The sequence below is a fragment of the Pollachius pollachius genome (assembly GCF_949987615.1).
Source record: "Pollachius pollachius genome assembly, chromosome: 2".
Classification (NCBI taxonomy): Eukaryota; Metazoa; Chordata; class Actinopteri; order Gadiformes; family Gadidae; genus Pollachius; species Pollachius pollachius.
The window spans coordinates 5,262,088-5,281,487 of record NC_136935.1 but is presented as its reverse complement, the minus strand read 5'-3'; the positions used below and the strand labels follow the sequence as shown (position 1 = coordinate 5,281,487).

General features: G+C 47.9%; 1 protein-coding gene across 2 annotated transcripts in view; it reads left to right on the top strand.

Moving 5' to 3' along the window:
• Nucleotides 1-19,400, top strand: part of macrod2 (mono-ADP ribosylhydrolase 2) — a 403,152-nt gene that overhangs the window by 94,009 nt on the left and 289,743 nt on the right. For both annotated transcript variants that reach the window (XM_079730230.1, XM_079730229.1), the window contains exon 4: nt 19,071-19,100. In XM_079730230.1, coding sequence (XP_079586356.1) covers nt 19,071-19,100 — 30 coding nt within the window. The remainder of the gene's footprint in view (nt 1-19,070; nt 19,101-19,400) is intronic.

Here is a 19,400-nt window from a genome sequence, read left to right as displayed (position 1 = left end):
CCGGCTCGCACAACTTTCCTTCCTCTATCTAAGGGTTAGTTGCTGTCCTGTTGGTTGCTGATGTTCTGGAAGTCTGTCTGTCTCTGCAGTTCCTTCATCACATCCCATCGGATTCGGTCTCATTTGGATGGATGGTTATCTTAATCGTGGTGAAAATAAAAAGTGGAGTACAGTACATGCTGCCACTCCTCTGGAGTAAAGAGTTTTTGTTTCCTTAAAATTGGATTATCGGGCATCTCTGCTCTTTGCAAAATGATACTCCTTAAAGGGGGGGGGGGGGGGAGGAGCACAGCTGATGGAGAACAATGGGGCCATTCATTTGTTAAGGCTATGCTATGATCCACGGTGTGCTATGCACTCTTCGGGTGTGATGGTGGTCGGCTTGTTGTTATCCAGGTTGAAATACTACTAGCTCACTTCTCGAACTGCATACAATTATTTACACTGGCTGCCTGGTTAAAATTTAAAGTTGTTTATAATGCACAGTTTGATAGAAAGTACATTTATGTAACTGCTTTGGGCTCAATTCTTAATGTAAACATTCATTTGCTTTATAATGCACCAGGTGAGAGGGTTTCTTGTCCAATTGACAGCATTTGTTATGTAAGAATCAATTTCGCATTGAAGTAAAATTGGTATGGCAACTGAAATATCTCTAATCAAATCAATATCGAATAAAAGATTAAAGACCTTGTGAATCAGAATTGAACCGTTTTGGGAAACCAGTGGCGATACCCAGCCCTAATAACCATTAACTTAGTCATTGTAACTTGTCAAACTTCTGCTCTATGACTCTTATTACCAGGATCATCGCTACATGCTTTAGTGATCTGGTGAGCGCTTCTGTCCAACACCGGTCACTTCTTCATCTTGAGTTGAAGGGGTACTTGGGAACGAGCCCAGCTGTAAACACTGTAGCCTAGTCGTATTGTAAACATCCTGTTGTGCCCACTTCACATCGTGGCCCGTAGCGTGTTTGCGTAATGTAATCAGTAGGTAAATAAGCCGGGCTGACTGCACAGGTGGCCTGCAGAAACAGACACGCAATTAATTGAAATACTATGACAGGGCCATTTTTTATTTCATTACTAGCTGGTAGCCGTGCCACATACACTCGGCGTAGCACAGGGGCCCCGTAGTAGCAATCATTACAGGATCAGCGCGCAGGAGGAATAGCAGGGAATAACCAGTAGAGATGGTTTTTGATGATGCCAATTGCCTTATTCGGAAGTCATTCATCTTGGGTCATGCGTCACCGTGGAAACAAACACAACCCGTTTCCATGAGACGAGAACATCAACCAAATTATGTCAATAACCATTTGCGTATCTCTTACGATGTGCAATGTAATTCCTTTAACCGGTGGTACTTGATATGATATTATAATCCCAGCCCTATATGAAAGGAAGCAGGAATATAATCAGTTCACCATGTTACTCTGGCAAAGGAAAATCTAATTTGGATGTTATGGCAAGAGTGGCAAGCCATTTCACCAGACAAATTAGAAATAAAACACATACAGCTAATGATGTAACACTAGGCGGAAGAATTCCTTGACAATAAAATGGAATCGGATCAAAACATTAACGTATGATTGGTCTGGGATTTTACAACTGTTTATTCAAAGTTGTATACCTTGAATGAATAGCCTCCTACTACGCATTTGTACCAAATAAAGTCATCATAAGTTAAAGACTGTCATAAATCAACGTTTCCATGTTCCCTTTTTTGCATTCCTTAATGTTAAATATACGTTTAGATTTTGTCCCAATGGAACCCACACCAATAGGGATGGTTCTCTATTTCCCTCAGGCAATAGATAAACACATTGCCTTTACATGTTTGACAAAATGACGTTTATATTTATGTCTGTTGTGTTTAGGCCCATTTTTAATATTCATATCTCCGGGTAATGATGAATGTGTGAATGTCTTTATGGGATATAAAAGACTTCCTGTCTCCTAATACATTCAACATCTAACCGGACAAGCCGATGAAACGGGGGAAATAAACCAGCGTGCTTTGTTGTCCTACTTTTCCACATTGTCATCATGATTTTCGGAAGCAATTAATCTCTATGGAAATAATTGAGCTGCTGCTGCAGGAGGTCTGCGTCGATGACACATCTCGCCTGCGATAACGTTGCACAGAGTCGGGGAAATGCGGGAGCTGATGTCTTGTCTAGCCGTTAATTAGGCCCAGCAACACAACTTCTTTGTCGAGTCTCTCTCTGATCCACCTGATTCTAATGCTAAACAGAGTCAAGTTTGTTATGGGTCTCACCCAGTGAAAAATAACTGTTGTTTTTAGGTGTAAAGAGGTTGATGTTTACAGTTGGTGTAAAGTATAATTTTTTGAAGACATTGACCTATCTGTTCTATCATTTCCCTTTGTGATTTTGGGGTATCATTCCTTATTGAATTGAGTATGCTATGAATAATATACTTGAAATTATATATTTATACGTGGCAATATATAAGAAAGGATTAGCGAAATCCTGAATATGTGTCGAACATATTAAATAATTGTAGCTGTCTTTAAAGCCTTGCAAAAACCAGGCGAAAAATACAAGTGAAAACACTTATTTAATTATGCCTTTCTTTTGATTAGCAAAATGAATATTGATCTATCAAAATCTGTGGTGGGACATAATGCCAATAGACGTTCTAGTTGAAATAGATTTTCACTTGAGTGAAAACTCAATATTATATGTCTGTATGCTTTCCTGTTTGTTGTCTGTCTGCTTTCCTGTGTGTTTGTCTTTCTACGTGTGTGCACGTATTGTGTCTGTCTGTGCTTGGGTACTCTTTCTAATTGGATGAGAAGCAGTCTCGCCGCACGCAACTGCAGATCTTCAGAAAACAGCAAAACAAAACAATGGACGCATTAAGTATCTACGCGTATCAAAGTATCCAAAAAAGAACCCTCGGACGTGCAGTGGCAAGAAAAAAATGGATGGGCAAAGAGAGAAGTAGAGAAGTGGAGCGATAGAGAAGTGTGTCCCTGAGCCTAACCGATGTCTGGCGCTCCTTCTGATCACATTGTCAAAAGTGAACATCCTTCCTTGTTCATCCTAAATAAATCACTGTTTTCCTCACGAGGCAGCCCATTTCCTGGCGGCCTGCCCCTCTCCTTCCTGTGCTCTCGTAGCAGAGGGAGCAGCCACGGTGTGTTTCCGTGGGATCTCCGGACCGTTTGCTTACAACGCTGCAATGCTGAGTTCAGGCCAACAGCAAATCGGATCAGCCCGGCGCGTTATTAGATCAGGCCTGGTGCGGCCTGCGTCCATGCACGCACCTACATGCGGTAGTTAATAGCAGGAAGTCATTGGTTATTCCCGCTCACAGTCACCGTCCTAATGAGTCGACGTCGTTAAAAGGCGAACGACTTAGCCTCTGCCTGTGATGCACGCGTTATCCCCCCCCCCCCGTTAAAGACACCTTTAGGAGCTGTTAGGTTGCCTTGAATGGAGCGCTGGGACGGGGGGGACACGTGGGGGGGCAGTGGGGGACGGCGCTGGCCGCTCGCGCCCATAAAGCCCAGATGGGCAGCGGTGCACGGGGCCCGCTGTTCCCCGGCTCGGATGCACACAACCTGTTCCGGGGCCTCAGCAGATGCTGCTCTTTTAAAGGAGAATTGTGACATCAACGGCGGTAAGCGCTTGCCTTTACAGCTGTTCCGGGGGCCGTTTCTTCTTTTAATTGGGAAACGGAGAGAGATCATCGATTCCATTAGTGGAGGAGGGGGACACCAGTCACCGACCCGGGGCCCCCCCGCGGCTTCTGCGGCGCGTGTCTCTGGGCTGTGCGGTTAGCATCCAGGCAGCATCGTCCCACCGCCGTAATCAGCCTCCCGCCCGGAGGATTGGCCAAGCTGGACGGCCTCAATGACGGGGGGGGGGGGGCCCGCAGAGAGGGCCCTTTAGAATGCAGCGTTTACTCGCCGCCTGTTTGCTTCCTTCATTGTGTTTGTTTCATCTGCTGTGTGTCTATGTGATGTGTGCTTGTGTGTTTATCTGTGTGTTTGTTTGGGTCTTTGTGTCTTTTGTTCTGGATGTGTGCCTGCGTGACTCGAACAAACACAATGCCAACGTCGTTTTGTTGTTCAAGTATTTAAACCCACCCCCCCCCCCCCCACCGTCCTCATGTTTACTGACTGCCCCTCTCCTTTAAGTGTTCCTCCTTCTCTCTTAGTGCACCATGCGGCCCCCCCGTCCTGTCTAGACTGTACGGCCGTAACCCAACCCTGGAGCCCGGCCAACAGTGAAATATCGTATATTTTCAGAAGACAATCCCTTTATTTATATCGGAGTGGAATATCCCCCCAGAGGCATACCGCCGCCGCTGGAGATTACGGATCTGCAATCTGAGCGGCCGCCCTGATTGACACGAGGCTGCCACTCGATTCAAACTTAATTAGGCCCAAATTGAGGAATGAATGCAGTGCCTCTTTCGGTCTGGGAGCGGGGTCCAGGCGCGGTGGGGGGCGGCCAGGTTGTTCTACGGAGCAGCTCAGTCCGTGCCGCAGTTGCCCCGAGGAGACTGCGGGAGACTGCCAAGACGGCGATGCGTTTATGACCTTAAATTGTATCACGGGTCGGCCGTTCTGAGCAGGGTTCATCAGAGCCGAGGTTACAGCGAGCCTCTTGCTCCATCGGAAACAAATAAAGAAATAAATAGAAATAGCAGGGACATCTGATCCCATTAGTGCAGGAGTTGCCCAGGCCAGACCTTTACGACATGGAGGTATGTGCGCTAGCCGGCCCCAGCTAACTACCGCTCTACCAGTGGAGGGAAACACTGCCCAGAAGGCCAATGATCTTCGGCCGATCCATTTCACTTAAGTGTGGAGGTTAATCCGGCACTACTTGCATTGCTCTTGAGTTTCCGCCTCTGCTGTCTGCGGTCTGGATCTACTTGACTCGCTGTCAACCCCATCCCCCTTGCCCTGCCCTACTTCTGCATTCTTTCCTCATCTTTCCATCTTTTCGTTCACCACCACCCCCTCCCTATGTGTCTATCCCTTTACAGAACTGCCGTGTCAGGCCGAACACAAGGCTCTTACTGTGTGATGTGGCGGTGGCAGGGCTAACCACTGATCTAATCTGCTACACTGCTAAAGCCTTGTGTTTATCAACGGTATCACACAGGATCTGTGGAGGCGTGGGGTGGAGGGGTGTTGGGGGGGATGTGGGGGGTGTGGATCCGTGCAGGTTTTGCTCGCGGGTCTACAGTCGGAGTCGGTGCCGTCGACAGGCTCTCACTCCTACTACCGATAGCCTCCGAATTGATTGCAGCACAGATGGGAAGCGAGCGTTTAAAGCGCATCCACCGGCACGGGCGTCCAAGAAGAGACAGTCGCTTTCCTTTTTGGCACATTCGTAAATATGATTTAACTGCCAGCGCCCGCAGCACCAATAATGCTTATTTTGCCACACCGAGTTTATTTAATAAGTCAAGCTGGCAGCTGCTGATGACACAATCAAGATGTATCTGCCCTTGCTCTGAAATATGGAGCAGGAGAATGCGGACTAACGTGGTTAACACCAGGGCGTGAGGAGGCCGCGAGCAGCTAAATAACCAACGCTTATCAGCGTGTTTTTAAGAGGCCCATTACCAAAGTGCAAGGCTCACGCAGGCACTCACCCAGAAAGCTTTCCTGCAAAATATTATTTTGCCAAACGTTGTCCAACCCGCCTTGTTACTGGCTTGCTGAGGTTCTGACCGGTGGCCATGTTTCTGTGCACGTACGTGGTGCTGGTGGTTTAGTGGGGTTGTAGCAAGAGCGAGAGATAAACCAATTAAACACTTTTGAGAGCAAAACTGCAGTCCGGCCTCATAAATGATGAATGTGGTGAGAGCACCAGGAGAGAAGGGCTTTTGCTTTTACTGTCGACTGCTCGGTAATTAGAACTTCCACAGATTCTCACAAAGTTTCTGTGCTGCGTTGGGGCGCTGCCTTAATCCACACTGTGTCACATTCTCTGGGTGTATTCAGGGCAAAAAGCTCAAAGAGCCTAATCTGATGCCAAATCTGAATTTAGCGTGGAGAGGATTGTTATTATGCTCTGAATAGATCTCCCGCTCTCAGCATTTAATTAAAAGGATTGAGAGGATCTGTAGTCTTGCATTTCCTCAATCTCAGGAGTCCATTTTTTTTTCTGTCTTGCTGTTCAAGACAGTAAATCAATTAAGTTTGAATGTAGACAGAGAAATCTATGTTCAGTAATCAAAATCCTTTGCGTAAGCTTTTGTTCTACTCATAAAAAAACATTTTGACATTTTTGTTGACATTTTACAAGGCTGTGGCAGGCATCCCATGATGCACCTGGACCGACTGATACCGACTAGCCATTAACCCTAGACTACCACTGTCCCTGCTGCCTATGCCGTTTAGCCCCTGAATCCATCTCTACGTCCCGATTCAATTACAGTTTAATCACATCCCATATGCATTGAGCCATCTGCGACTTCAGTGTGTTCACATGTCACCTCCACTCCTTTGACAAGACCGCATTAAGAGATTACTTCGCCGTGTAGAGAGCAAAACATCCCCTAATAGCGGTCATCCTGACCTTCCCTTTTCCTTTCATGGCGCCCCACAAAGATTTCTCAGATCTTCATTGACAAAGAATATAATACAACACGTGGAGGAAATGGATGTTATTTTTTGTCTGATGTTGTCATCGTCTTCTGTCTTGTGTGGTGTTGTGTTTTTGCGTCGGTAACAGCGACCTGTCCGAGCTCCTACTCCCCCGGTTGGCTAGTGACAGGAGAGGCCAACAGAGGTTAATTCTGCGGGGGAAAGGATACGTCGCCACAGGGAGGAAGCCAATGCATTTCAAATGACGTGTCCTTGGGATGCGAGGTTATTACAAGGCGCCGCTCTCGTCCCGGTAAGAAAGATACGTCTAAAAGTGGAAGGCTTCTGAAAGGCGCCCGGGTATTGAAAGGGGTGTTTAGGACGGGCGTTGTGTGCTGGCTTTGTATTGGTTGCCGGAGCCAGTGCGCTCGCCCTTTGACCCTGTTGGTTGGAGGAATTTACTAACTTCCATCGGCTCTCTAGAAATTCATAGTATTGAGAAGACCAGGGACAGATGCTTTCAGATTTTTACTACTTATATAGTAATAAAAGTAGTATAGTGTAGAAGTTGATTAAACACAAAAAATGGTCTCCTTTCATTCCACCACTGTCCTTCCTGTTTGTTGTCTCCATCCTCTCTCCATATCTGCTGTCTTTTCAGCACATACTAATGGCCTCCTCTCATCCTGCCAGATGTCTCAATTAGCCTAATGTGTAGGGTAGACAGGGACTTACTTACCGAAAACTCCACACCCAGTAACCATGGGAACACTTTAGCGTGATGTCGACAGGAAATGGCCCAACAAGGGCATCGGACTGCGCTAATGTGTACTCATTTATTTTCCTCTTTATTAAAAAAAATGACCTGCCTTCCTGTTCTTATTACGCTGCCTTTGGCCAGAGTGAGAAGTGTACAGAAATAAAGGGACAGAGAGAGACAGCCATTCCTATAGTCAAGTCCCTTTTGATTTGTGGAGCCCTTTTAACACGGTTACTTGCCAAAGGACTTCACAGGAAACATCATAACACCATGCGGTCCAAAGCTCATTGAAATTGCAAGAGTAGGGACCTTGAGAACTCCAGACTGACTTCCAGGATATTGAGCTACTTTCTAGATGTTTTGGTGTTTGAATGGCGGTCTTTTTGGAAGAACCGAAGTGAAGGAAACCATCATGTCTTCTCCTCCCTCCTTCCTCCTCATTGAGCTTGAAGCAAAGTTCTGATTTCAAGGGCGATAGCTCCTTGTTCCCTCAAAACGTAATCCTGACAGAGGTTTGATAAAGAAACGGCGTCATTGTTAAAACTGGGCTTTGATGTGAGCTCTTTATTTCCTTCACGGCTGGCCCTATGTGTTATTTCTTTGTGGTAGACCTCCTTTTCATCTACACATCAGTGGGAAAAGCTCTTTGTTGTCTTGAACCTTTTCAGACTTTCTATCTAAACAAACGACGAGTATATCCTAGCAATGCCAGCGTGAGGCTGTGTGCTGAAACGACGTGTTTAGATGCTAGCCTGTTACATATGCTACATCAAGCCGTGATGCAGGCTCCGGAATTACCAAAGTGAGTTTGTTTCCACAATCACTGCTGTAGTTGATCCATGCCCTAGGCTAGCTCTCCCCTCAGTAGCTCTTGCTATCGATCACATCGATACACCGCCACCCCCAAATTTGGGTTTTCTCTGTTTATTTTTCTGTTTTAGCTGTTTACTCCAACTTGCAATTTTTTTAAACGCTTTGGTAATACGCAGGCTGCTTTCGCCATCGCACTCCTCGTTCACGAGGGGGATCCTTCTAATGGAATAATTGAGCGAGGTGAGATAGTCGTAGGATGTGTACAATGACAAACAACAAGCTGATTGAGGGCCTCAGACAGCACCGCTTTATCGTTACACACCTGATGTGAAACAGTGTGACGGCTCGCAACAATTAAATTGACATAAACAAATTACTCCCGAAGAAAGACGTGGAGGTAATCACATCGGCGCGATTGGGTAAAGGGTTGGGAGGATCTCACTGAAATGTAAACACTATGGAAAGGCTTTCTGCTATTCAACCGCTTTCGAAAGTGGCCTGACAACGCGATGTCTGCAAGCAGAATTCGCTGCTGTTTTGTTGATGCTGCAGATTTTTACCCTTTTTCAACACCTTCCACCACAGGATAAACACAACGGAAAATACAGAGCAGAATATGACAAAAAAAAAAAAAGTTTGTCCTCTTATGCATCTGCATGAATGCACAGATTGAGTCACTAAGAAAACACATGCTTGTTTGAGCTGAAGTAAATGTCGGGTCGCACGCTGACTCTATAGCAGCGATGTTGCTCAATGGCTCAGAACATCACATCTGCTGCTGCTGCTGCTGTGGAACGGGGCTCCTATTGTAGATGAGCACACTGCTCACATCGATTCCCATCTTCTACTGTATCATCAAGGTAGAACGGGGGAACCTTGAACAGGCAAACACAAACACAAGGACGCTAGTCAGCGAGTAAAGCTGAAAACGTGCCCGTGGTTGTTCAATATTTAGTTGCGTAATGCATTCCCATGCCGTGCTGTGTTAAATGTATCAGTCCACAGCCTTGAGTGAATTCCTTTTGAAATGTATGTTAATGAATACACACATCCTTGTGCAACACTAATAGACATGTTTAAAGGAGACGCAGCCTGTGCATGCACACACACTCCACTTTGGGCTATTATGGTAAACGGGCGGCGGTGCAGTTAGGGGAAGGGGGTCTTTGAGGTGCAAAAATCTGTTTGTCTCCACTTCAAAGTTGACGTAATGACGAACTCTTTCAAAGGGAAGATAGTGCATTAGGATCCAAGCGATTACAAACATTGTTAATATTAATGCAGGTGTATGATTATTTATGAAGTAAGCTCTTTAACTGAGCTGCGTCTGCCTATCGTTGTTGTGCATACGAACCCTCGTTGTGTACACTTGCATATCGAGCGGTCTAGACTGGGAAAAACATTTTCATTTCCTAGACTTGGAAAAACATTTTCCTTTAGACTCCACTTTTTCGACGTCTTTTTTAATGGCGTTTTCTTCTCTGCCCCCGGTGCAGCGATGTGTTATTGGAAGGCCCCCCACGACTGCTGCTAATGGTTCTCTCTAGTGTTTAATATCATGTTTGAAATACCCTGCGGTTAACGTGGCAGCGACTCGCTCAAGCAGCACACTGTTACTGCGGCTCCGTCGATTCCGCCTCTCCCTCTGCCACAGAAGCGGTGGGTGTCTGGCTTTTGTTTTCCATACGTTTCTGGGGGTCTCTCCTCCCGAAGGCTTCGGTGACAAAAGATTCGCTCCAAGATAGAGCGACGAGCATAACTTCTGAAATTACTTTGCGGGCTTGTGCGATGTATCCGGCTGAATTCTTGCAGGTGGCACCCCCTTTTTTAATTGTGTTATACCGTGTGGATTCTGAGTTTGTCTGTTACGGGTATAGGCCCGGGACCGGGGGGTAGGGAGCGCCGGGAGCCAGAGAACTCAGCACATATCACCTTAATGCTAACACCGCCGTGATTAAATACACACCATGGTGGGAATAGACTCCTCTTAAGTGCTGTGTAAGTGCATTTAGCAGAGGAAGTAAGAGAAGTCCAAATGCATTTAGTTGTTAAAAAAAGACGAGACAATGCATTTGTCTTTGGATGTAATGGTCTTCCACTTTGCACCCCTGCACTTTGTAGTCTTTGACTCTCTCTCTCGGTCAGGTTCTGAAACTGTTATTTCAGAGGACTTTTTAAAGCTAATGCTTTAAGAGAAAGACCCGGTCACATTTTAAGCCCAAACCCCGCTCTGTCTCCATCTGTGATGCTCCTCCATGTGGAAAAATCCAATCCATTTTGTGATTATTGGATCTGGGGAGGGACTGCCTTGCTGCCCGGCGCCTAACTATTCTGGGGCAGGGGACCTTGACAGCCCTGAGGAACCAGGCAGGGCATCCATTGCCACACCCCCTAGGCCTCGCCACCGGCAGGACATGGCCTGCATTAACGCTGGGGCCGATAGAATCTGAAAAGCCGGCGAAAAAACCAACGGTAGTGGAAAGTTCCTGGCTTTAAACCCCAATGAGAGCCAGGCTGACGTTCTTTTGAAGTGCGGTTCACCTATTATCTTCAGACTTTTCTTCAGATGGTGATGGTGACTGTTTTGAGTGTTGCGGTGGTGTTAAAAAAAGATTTCCAGGCAGCTCTTTTAGCACATTTAGGGACTCGTCTGTTAGAATAACAGTGTTTTGCGTCTTGATGGCTGTTGTTGTAGATTCGCTGTGTTGGGGTACTAATGGCAGGAAATGTGACAGACCTTAATTTTGTTTCCCCACTGCGTGATGCTAATTAGTTTCACTCGTTTCGTTTATATAGGACCTTGTTTTTTATTTTACTCCTTCTCGTGTTTTCACAAAGGCACTGGAGTATTTTATGGTACAAGGACACTTTTCGGCTATGACAACACATCACATTTGTGATAAAGAACTATAATAAAGAAAGCAAAAAGTTTTGGGAATTTGGCGACAGAGTTTCATCTAATGAACCCTGCTGCAACAACTGTTATGCTGCTGCTCTTGTATCCTTGACACTTTGTGTTTGATTTTTGTTAATAAGCTGTCCCTTTAAGTTTAGAACACATTCGTTAAATAACTACATGGTGAGAAACCGGTCCCCCCACCTCAAACGCTCGGCGCAAAACGCCGCTGGAGGAACTACAGATTTACATGGCCCACATTGGCCATGACAGCCTGAGTTATTTCTTTATTTATCTATTATTGTCTTGTCATTTCTCTAAGCCCCCTCCCAGTCCTAGAATTAGGCGGGGTCGACCAGATGCAGGTAGATGTATATTTATGAGGGGGGGGGGGGCTAGCCGTGAGTTCCTGAGCGAGAACAGTGCATTTTTGGAAGGTGACCTTGGAAGAGATAAGCTAAGCCAAGTGATGAAAGAGAGAGTGTGTGTGTGTGTGTGTTTGGTGTGCGAGTGTGTGTGTCTGTGTCTGTGTGTTCGATGTGTGTATGTGTGCGTGCGTCCACGTGTGCAAGTGTGTGTGTGGGCGAGTGTGTGTATGTGGGGGGCCTCATCGGGCTGGCTCATTAATGTGGATTTGAAGGTCAGGTAATTACAACAATAGATGTGTGAGGCTGTCTGTGGCGGCTGGTATTGTTGCTTTGTTATGAAGGTGACAGGGCCTGCAGAGCACAAGGGATTAATCACTGTGACACCCTTGTTCCGTTGTCATCTTCACACATCCAGACGCGCCCGGGCCCGTTCTAACTCGGCCCAACCAGGCCTCCACGATATTAATACATATAGGAATTAATCAGCGCCCCTCGTCTCATCCACGCCGATGCCCCGACATGTCGTTATCCACGTGTCGACGTGTATCACGGCAGCCAGCCGTATGGCGGCCAGCATATAAAGGGGGTGGTCTTCACTGGGGGAAAGTATTCAGATTGTTTGCCATGCAATGTTTTCCCGGGCGTTAAGTCGGGGTCAAGAAGTCGTTGACGTTCCGCTATCTGTTTGCTGATAGCATGGTAGACATGGCTCCACACACCGTTAATAGATGATCTGATCAGGTCCAAGCCCAGGCAAACCAAATATGTACTAAGTAGTTAACAAATTGTAGTGACTTGTGAGGGATTTGACCCCCAGGCGAAAGGTTCTGGGTTTGCAGTCCCCAGTCCACTTGCAAGCCCCTTTAGGCAGAAGACCTACCATTATATGCTCATAACCCCTACCTGCTCCTTAATCACTCATCTGTATGCATCCTTTATGTACCTTCCCTGGAAGTGTCTTTGGGCGAAAGTGTTTCTTCATCGACTAAATAATCGGCCGATCACCAATCGGTTATCAATAGTCATTTTCAGCATCATTTTTGCGGACTCTCGTAAAATGGCGTCCTGGCTTGAAGCCAAGAGTAGGAGCTACTTCAGAGTTGCTGTTGCCTGTTTTTGCCTCATATGGAAGTACAAATATAGGGATCCAAACGGCACCTATAGCGATCCCCTCTGGGGACTGGGTTTTATGTCCTCTGGACCTTAAGTTGCAGTTTCTAGAGAGTGGGGGGGAGAGAGAGGCGAGGGAGGGAGGAAGGGAGGGAGAGGAGTGGGGGGCTGTTTCTGCTGCCCTACCTCATGGAGATTTACAGTGTGGGAGACTCGCAGGAGGGGCGAGATAGCGGGGGAGTGTGTGTTATGACGCTGACACCGGAGTGGAGTAGCCATTGGGGAAGTCTCACCCCCTCCAGCCCCACCCCCACCCCGCCCTGTGGAACACAAGAGGCCATAAAGTACTGACCCGCCACACAGAATTATCAGGCTGGCCTGCATTTTTAATGGTCCACAAATAAGAAGCAGTGTGGTCTTGGCTTCCCCCCCCCCGCCTTGCCTCCCCTCCTCGTACCCCATAAACGTTGAGTTATTGAAGTTGGGCTTCTTCTATATATGTGTTTTTCCGCAGCCGGTGAAGTCGCTACCGTTAACCGGGAGAATTGCATCGATTTGACACTGAGCGGCACCAACGCCAGAGAAACTCCGCCTCTCTTTACTAGGCCCCCCCGCCCTCCCCGTGGCTGATTTATCGCTGGGATGACGCGCGTATCTGTATGCACATAGTATACTGTATTCTATAGTGTATGTCCGTTTGTGTGTGTGTGTGTGTGTGTGTGTGTGTGTGCGTGTGCGTGTGCGTGTGTGTTTTGTGTGTAGTTACTCATAATGCACTCGCTCTTTAGTCATAAGCGGGGTTTACATTAAGGTTTATTGTTGAGCCAAAGAAGGGGAAGGTGGGAAGAGGAGGCTCTTCATCGGTCTCAGTCTCACTCCACACAGTTTATCCTGTGGACACTCAAACCAAAACCTACTTGTCTAGCAAACATCAAAACAATTCCACACATTGTTAGCCTCATAATTGCCTAAGTCTTATTTTAAGGTTCATCTTGTACTTAGCATAAAAACGCAGCAAATAGATGACTTAGGGAGATAGTGATAATGGAATGTAAAAAGCACCCTGATTGGCTTAGGATCTAGCCAATGAGGCACAGTGAATCAGCAGCGTTAGGAGAGTAGAGTTAGGTAAGATATCACAATTTGGCCAAAACACGAGTTAAGACTTTAGTCACACCTATTGGAGGGAAAATATTGTTGTATGTATAAGAGCTGTGTCTGTGTGTGTGTGTGTGTGTCTATATATAGTAACTGCCGGCATATCAAAACCACTCCAACAGTGTATAATGTCTCTAAATGGTAGCCCTACTGTGTGCCTTCACTTCCCTCATCCTGTGCAGTTAGCTTTGCCCTGGCATCCATCTGAACCCTTCTTCCTGAACGACGGCGAGGTGATGGTTTTAAAAGCAGCAGTGTACGGCAGTAATGAAATTTGCTGATCTAAAGGAGCTGGAGCAGCTATCGAACTCGCTATCCAAGTGCAGACTGTCACTATCACAATTAATTTGACTGTGATATATTTACTCGAGAACACAACTAAAGTGCCCTAAGAATTCCCCCTCGACCACTGCCCTTATGTTGTAGCAGTGCCGGCCTTTGTTACTTTGAAAAATGGCAAGTATTTCAAAAACCGAGAGGGCAGCTCGGACCACCATTCAACACTTGTTATCGTGAGGTTTTTACTGTGCGCTCGGTGCCCCTTTCCATAGTCCACCAGTCCCCACAATACTCTTCTATTAACACCAGAGCTTAGTGACTCCCAGTGAAAGGTGGATGAGGTTAGGGGGAGCATGTCACCAATGGCGCATATTAAAAGGGTGCAGGCACGCTCATGTGTGAGCAGGAGGTAGACAGTGCTGCATCCCCCTCTCTCCGGGGTTGTGTGGATTTGCTCTAGTGCTTCCGCTGCAATGACCCCCTGGTCCTGGCTTGCTTCCCCCCCCCCACACACACACCCTCCGACTCTTCTTCTCTCCGTCAACCAGCTCACAAACCCCCATAACACATAACACCGTATACACACAGACAGACGCACACACACACACACACAGACACAGACATATACAGTCTACCACAATAGAGCATCTTCATGTCCGTTTTGCATACATACCATTGGAGCTGAGGGAGAGAGAGGGACGGAAGGGAGAGAGAGAGCAACGGAGACGGAGATAGAGAGAGGGGATAAATCATTTCCAACTCAGTGTTTACGTCTGGGTCCGGCCCAGCCGTAGCGGTATGCTAATCCGCTAGCACGACCTGCCCCAGCCTCCATTATCGATATCCGCTGGCGGTGGTAAAACCCACGCCAGGGTTCTCCACCTCACGCCGTGTATTGTCTGCGGGGATGTATGAGGTAAACCCGGGGCGGGTGGGTGGGGAGGGGGGGGGGCGGGCGGGGTTGAAAGGGCAGACAGGAAGTGGGTGTTCCTCCCCACAGTGACAGTGCAGGCATGTGTGAGACGGAGCAGCCTAACGGCGTGGCTCAACGCTTGCTAATGACCTGCCAGCTCTCCCCGCAGGCAGCCAGGGGACCGCTTCCGCCGAGATTTACGACCTGCTCTGTGGTTACCTCTGGGACGGCTGGCAGAGGCAGTCCTCCTCAGCCCAAAGTCACCGTCTGTGTGGAGCCAACGTCCGTCCGGCTGGCCGCCGCCTTGCCTTGTCTTTTTTTACTGCAGCATCAGATAAATCTATAAAAAAGAACTGTACACAATAAATGACAATAAAATAAAAAATGGTGAGTAAAGGAATAAAAGTAAATAAATAAATAAGCGCCGCAACGGCACGGGATTCCTGAGGTGTTTTGCTGCGGCTGATGTGATTGTTTTGCCCTTGAAAGAATATAAAATATGTATAGTAAAAAAGCAAAATGGCTCCCTGAGGGGTGGCTGGCAGCACGCCATGTTCCAGGATGCCTTTTATCACTCTCTCTTCCGGCGTCTCCTAGTTGACAAAGATCCGCCCCCCCCCCCCCCCCCCAAAAAAAAAACTGGTGCTAATCAGACATTTTGAAAAGTCTACCCGTAAGCGCGAGCACTCGAGCCCCGGTGGAAGAAAAGGCAGCGATGCTCCGATAACACTAATTGCGGTCTAACGACTCTACGACGGGCCGAGAACGTGTTGATCCATTACAACACAGCCGTACTGTGCCCGGGGCGCGCGCAAACAGTGGGAAGAGCTACTTTATAATTAATACAACACCACATAAAATATGCATTACAGTGTGGATGTGGTCAAATATGGATTCCTGTTTTAATTCTTTTCCCCGAGATAATTAAAGTGCTTTGCAGGCAAGTCCCGGCGCGTGAACTGTTAGCGTGCCACCAGACTAATGCTGCTAGAGATTGGATGTTGGATGGTGCCTTTCCTATCTCTTGTCTCTTCCTGCTTGCTTTGGGAGATAGTGTGTGTGTGTGTGTGTGTGTGTGTGTGTGTGTGTGTGTGTGTGTGTGTGTGTGTGTGTGTGTGCACGCGCGCCCCATCCACGGAGAGACAGTAACGTCTCCCCCGGTGTGGGGTTTCTGGAGGCTGGGTTTAGCGACTCCGTAGGTAAATGATATTCCGCGCCACGCAAGTCGCAGCGTCTCTGCGTTGCACCCCCGACGATAACGTGATGAAGGATGAACGCTCTCAGAGATATTATGAAATAATCGAGTAAGCAAGCGCTCAAGGGGTTGGGCGGTGGTGGTGGTGGTGGGGGGGAAGGGGTGGTGAAGGCACACAAACAGCTCTGAGCAGACTCTCTCCGCTCTCATGGCATTCCCCGCTAATACGACTTCAATGACTTCCAACGCACAGAGACGGTTTCCAACCGCACACACGTCGAGACGCAGCGCCGTGTGTGAAGGAGGTTCCTCAGAAGTTTTTGTGGTGGAGGTGGAGGTGGTGGTGGTGACGGAGGCGGTAGAAGGATTAGAGAGCACGTCGGCAATACTCTCTCAGACCCACTGACACATTGACAACCGCACTCCGACTGACGCACACACACTGACACACACACATCAAAACCACCGCTGAGGCAACTGCTGATAACACTCCCTCCTCCCCCTCCAACCCTCCAGCATGACGTGGTCACATGGTTAGAGCATACACACACAAACGCACACACACACACACACACACACACACACACATGCCCTCGTTACTCCCCACACAAAGACCGGGCGTCAAGCTGATTAGCGTGCGCCTCACCCGCACCTGATTGGGTGGGGGGCTAATGACTCGGCCCCCTCAGGTATCTGCAGAGTGTCAGATAATTAAACCCCAGCGCCTTCCAGTGGCGCGGCGATAGAGGGAAAGTGGGAGGACGCTCGCTGAGCCTCCAGCACGGGTAGTGGAGGCTGCCTCACCTGGGAGGCGCTGGCCGGGCGGGGGGGACGGCCTGTTGGAGGTTGCAGCTGGTTGAGTCACTACAATGAGCCCTGCCCCTCCACACAGCCCCCTTGGCAGAGTCTCTCACAGCAAGAGAGCGAGAGCGGGTTTCGCTTCCAACCTTGTGTTGTCAGCGGCTCGTTTATTGAAACAGAAAAAGAGTGGTTTTTTGGGGTGTTTGCGGGAGAGTGTGCTTTTCCGTTTTGCTACATTTATTCACTTTAAAAAATAATGAGCACCGCGTCTCCCCCCCCCGACCCAGAGCTAGCAGACTCTTCCAGGGCTGCATGCGTTTCCTTTTTCCCTGAGCCCCGCCTGCACCGCCGCCGATGGAGATGGCTGACAGATTGCAAACGCTGAGCAAACTGCGGCTTGAAAAGCGCAAACAACTCATTCATCCCCGGGAAAAACCTGGAAAGGTGCTATTGTAAACACGCCGGTGAAGTGAGCGCTCTTGTTTGCGCCGGGGCCCCTTTGTCTGCGTGTGCCGGGGCCCGCCGTGCGCGTTAAAAGCCCTCGATGAAACGCGACATTCCGCCGCTGAAGCGGCGTCCCCTTGTGTGGCGGCGGGCGCCCACTCTTGTGCGTTCCGTGCCGTGACAACAGGGCGGCAGCGGCGGCGCTAATGGGGCCGGGGATGAGACGGAGGGAAGCGGCCGACCTCGTGAAGCTCCTTTTGAGAACCCGAATCACAAGGAATGAGGCATCACCTAATTGGCACCTTTTTCTTTTTTTTTCGTACTTTGTTTTTAACCACACGTTGGATGATTGTTGGCATGGCTCGCGCACATGTGCAGACATATACAAAGACGCACAGACGCATGTACGCAGGCACGCAGGCACGCACACACACACACACACACACACAAATGTACAAACGACTGTAGATACGCACCATAGACACACGCATGTGCACTCACACACACTTACACACACACACACAAACACACACACACACACACACACACAGACACACATACACACTGGGTCTGCTTCAACCCTGATTTGGCGTCCTCCAGGGAATCAAGTGTGGATGAATAGCGTTGGCTGATAATGCCGTGGTCGATGGCGTTGAAACATCATTAAAGACACCGTGCGGCTCTCTCCCCCCTTCCTCCATCGATTGCGTCGACTGTCTTCATGCCCGTCTGAAAGTGTTCCGAACAACAGGACGTCTGTAAACGGCCTCTAAGCCTTTCTCGCTGCGTCTTCCGAGGCAGTCGGGTCTCGAACTGACATCGTTTTCGACTCGGCTCTTCATAATAATCCCCGTGTTTTTTCCGTGCTCCCCGTGGAACACCAAATAGATTCCACGTGGTGGTGGTGGTGAAAAGAATAACTAGTATAGGAGAGCCAGTTGAAAGGATGAAGCAAATTCAGGCTATAATCTCTGGGTTTGTCAGACTTAATTGTCCCCGCAGCCCACTGCAGATAAAAACAGCACGTCCTGTTCTAGTTTTATTTTTTTTTTCCTTTAAGAAAAATAAAAAATCCTATTTGTCACGCAGGTGACTTTGCCTCTTGGAACATCGTTACTTAATGCCCTCGCCTCAATCTCCCATTCGGTCTGCATGCCTTTTTATAATGCGGCAAGCTTCGTCTGGGCCTGGGATGAGACGCTTTGTTTTATCTGGTACATATTTTGTATGCGTGCGAGTGTCTAAGACTCAACGACACTGTAATTGTTTTTAATGGGCCGCCTGTTTTACACTGAGACACTGCCAAGACAGAGAACTGCCAGGTCAGAATAACTGACGCAGGAATTACTGACTCCTCCATAACTACTTCCAATTAAATTAGAAACATTCGCTTCAAAATGTCGCCCCTGAACTCAACCCCAAAGATAGTCAGAGTAATTTAGAATGCGTATGCATTAAACTTGCGACTTCTGACAAACACCACAGTGTTACAAAAAAATTCATGAGGAAACACACACACACACACACACACACACACACACACACACACACACACACACACACACACACACACACACACACACATATATTCACTACCGCTGCAATTATTTTTCCCTAGTTATCTATTAATTGGGAGTCTCTGAGTGTATATATTTATTCTTTGCCCTGACTGTATATTCTTCGTTTCTTTTCTTCAATCATTCTGTATTTGTACACAACAATCTAATGTGTATTTTTCCTTTTACTTTCAGCCAACTCCAGTCTACTCGGAGGGGGAGGTGGTGAGTGGATTCTACTTTCTATTCCTGGATAATAGCGCAATATCGTGTTCATTCCAACAGCATTAAAGCTATAAAACTCACACATCATCACATGTTGTCCAATGGTGAACTTGCGTTGCGTTATGGGTAAACGACCGCTACCGTTCCCCCCCCCCTTACCCATCGCCATCGCTTAAATGGGACACGGACGGCGGGGCCTTCACGCCGGCGATTGCCTCGGCGCGACCTTGCATTGTGCGCCGTTCCCAGATATGGTCATTACTTTGCCGGTCTGCCAGGGAGCGTTATTATCAAAGTGTC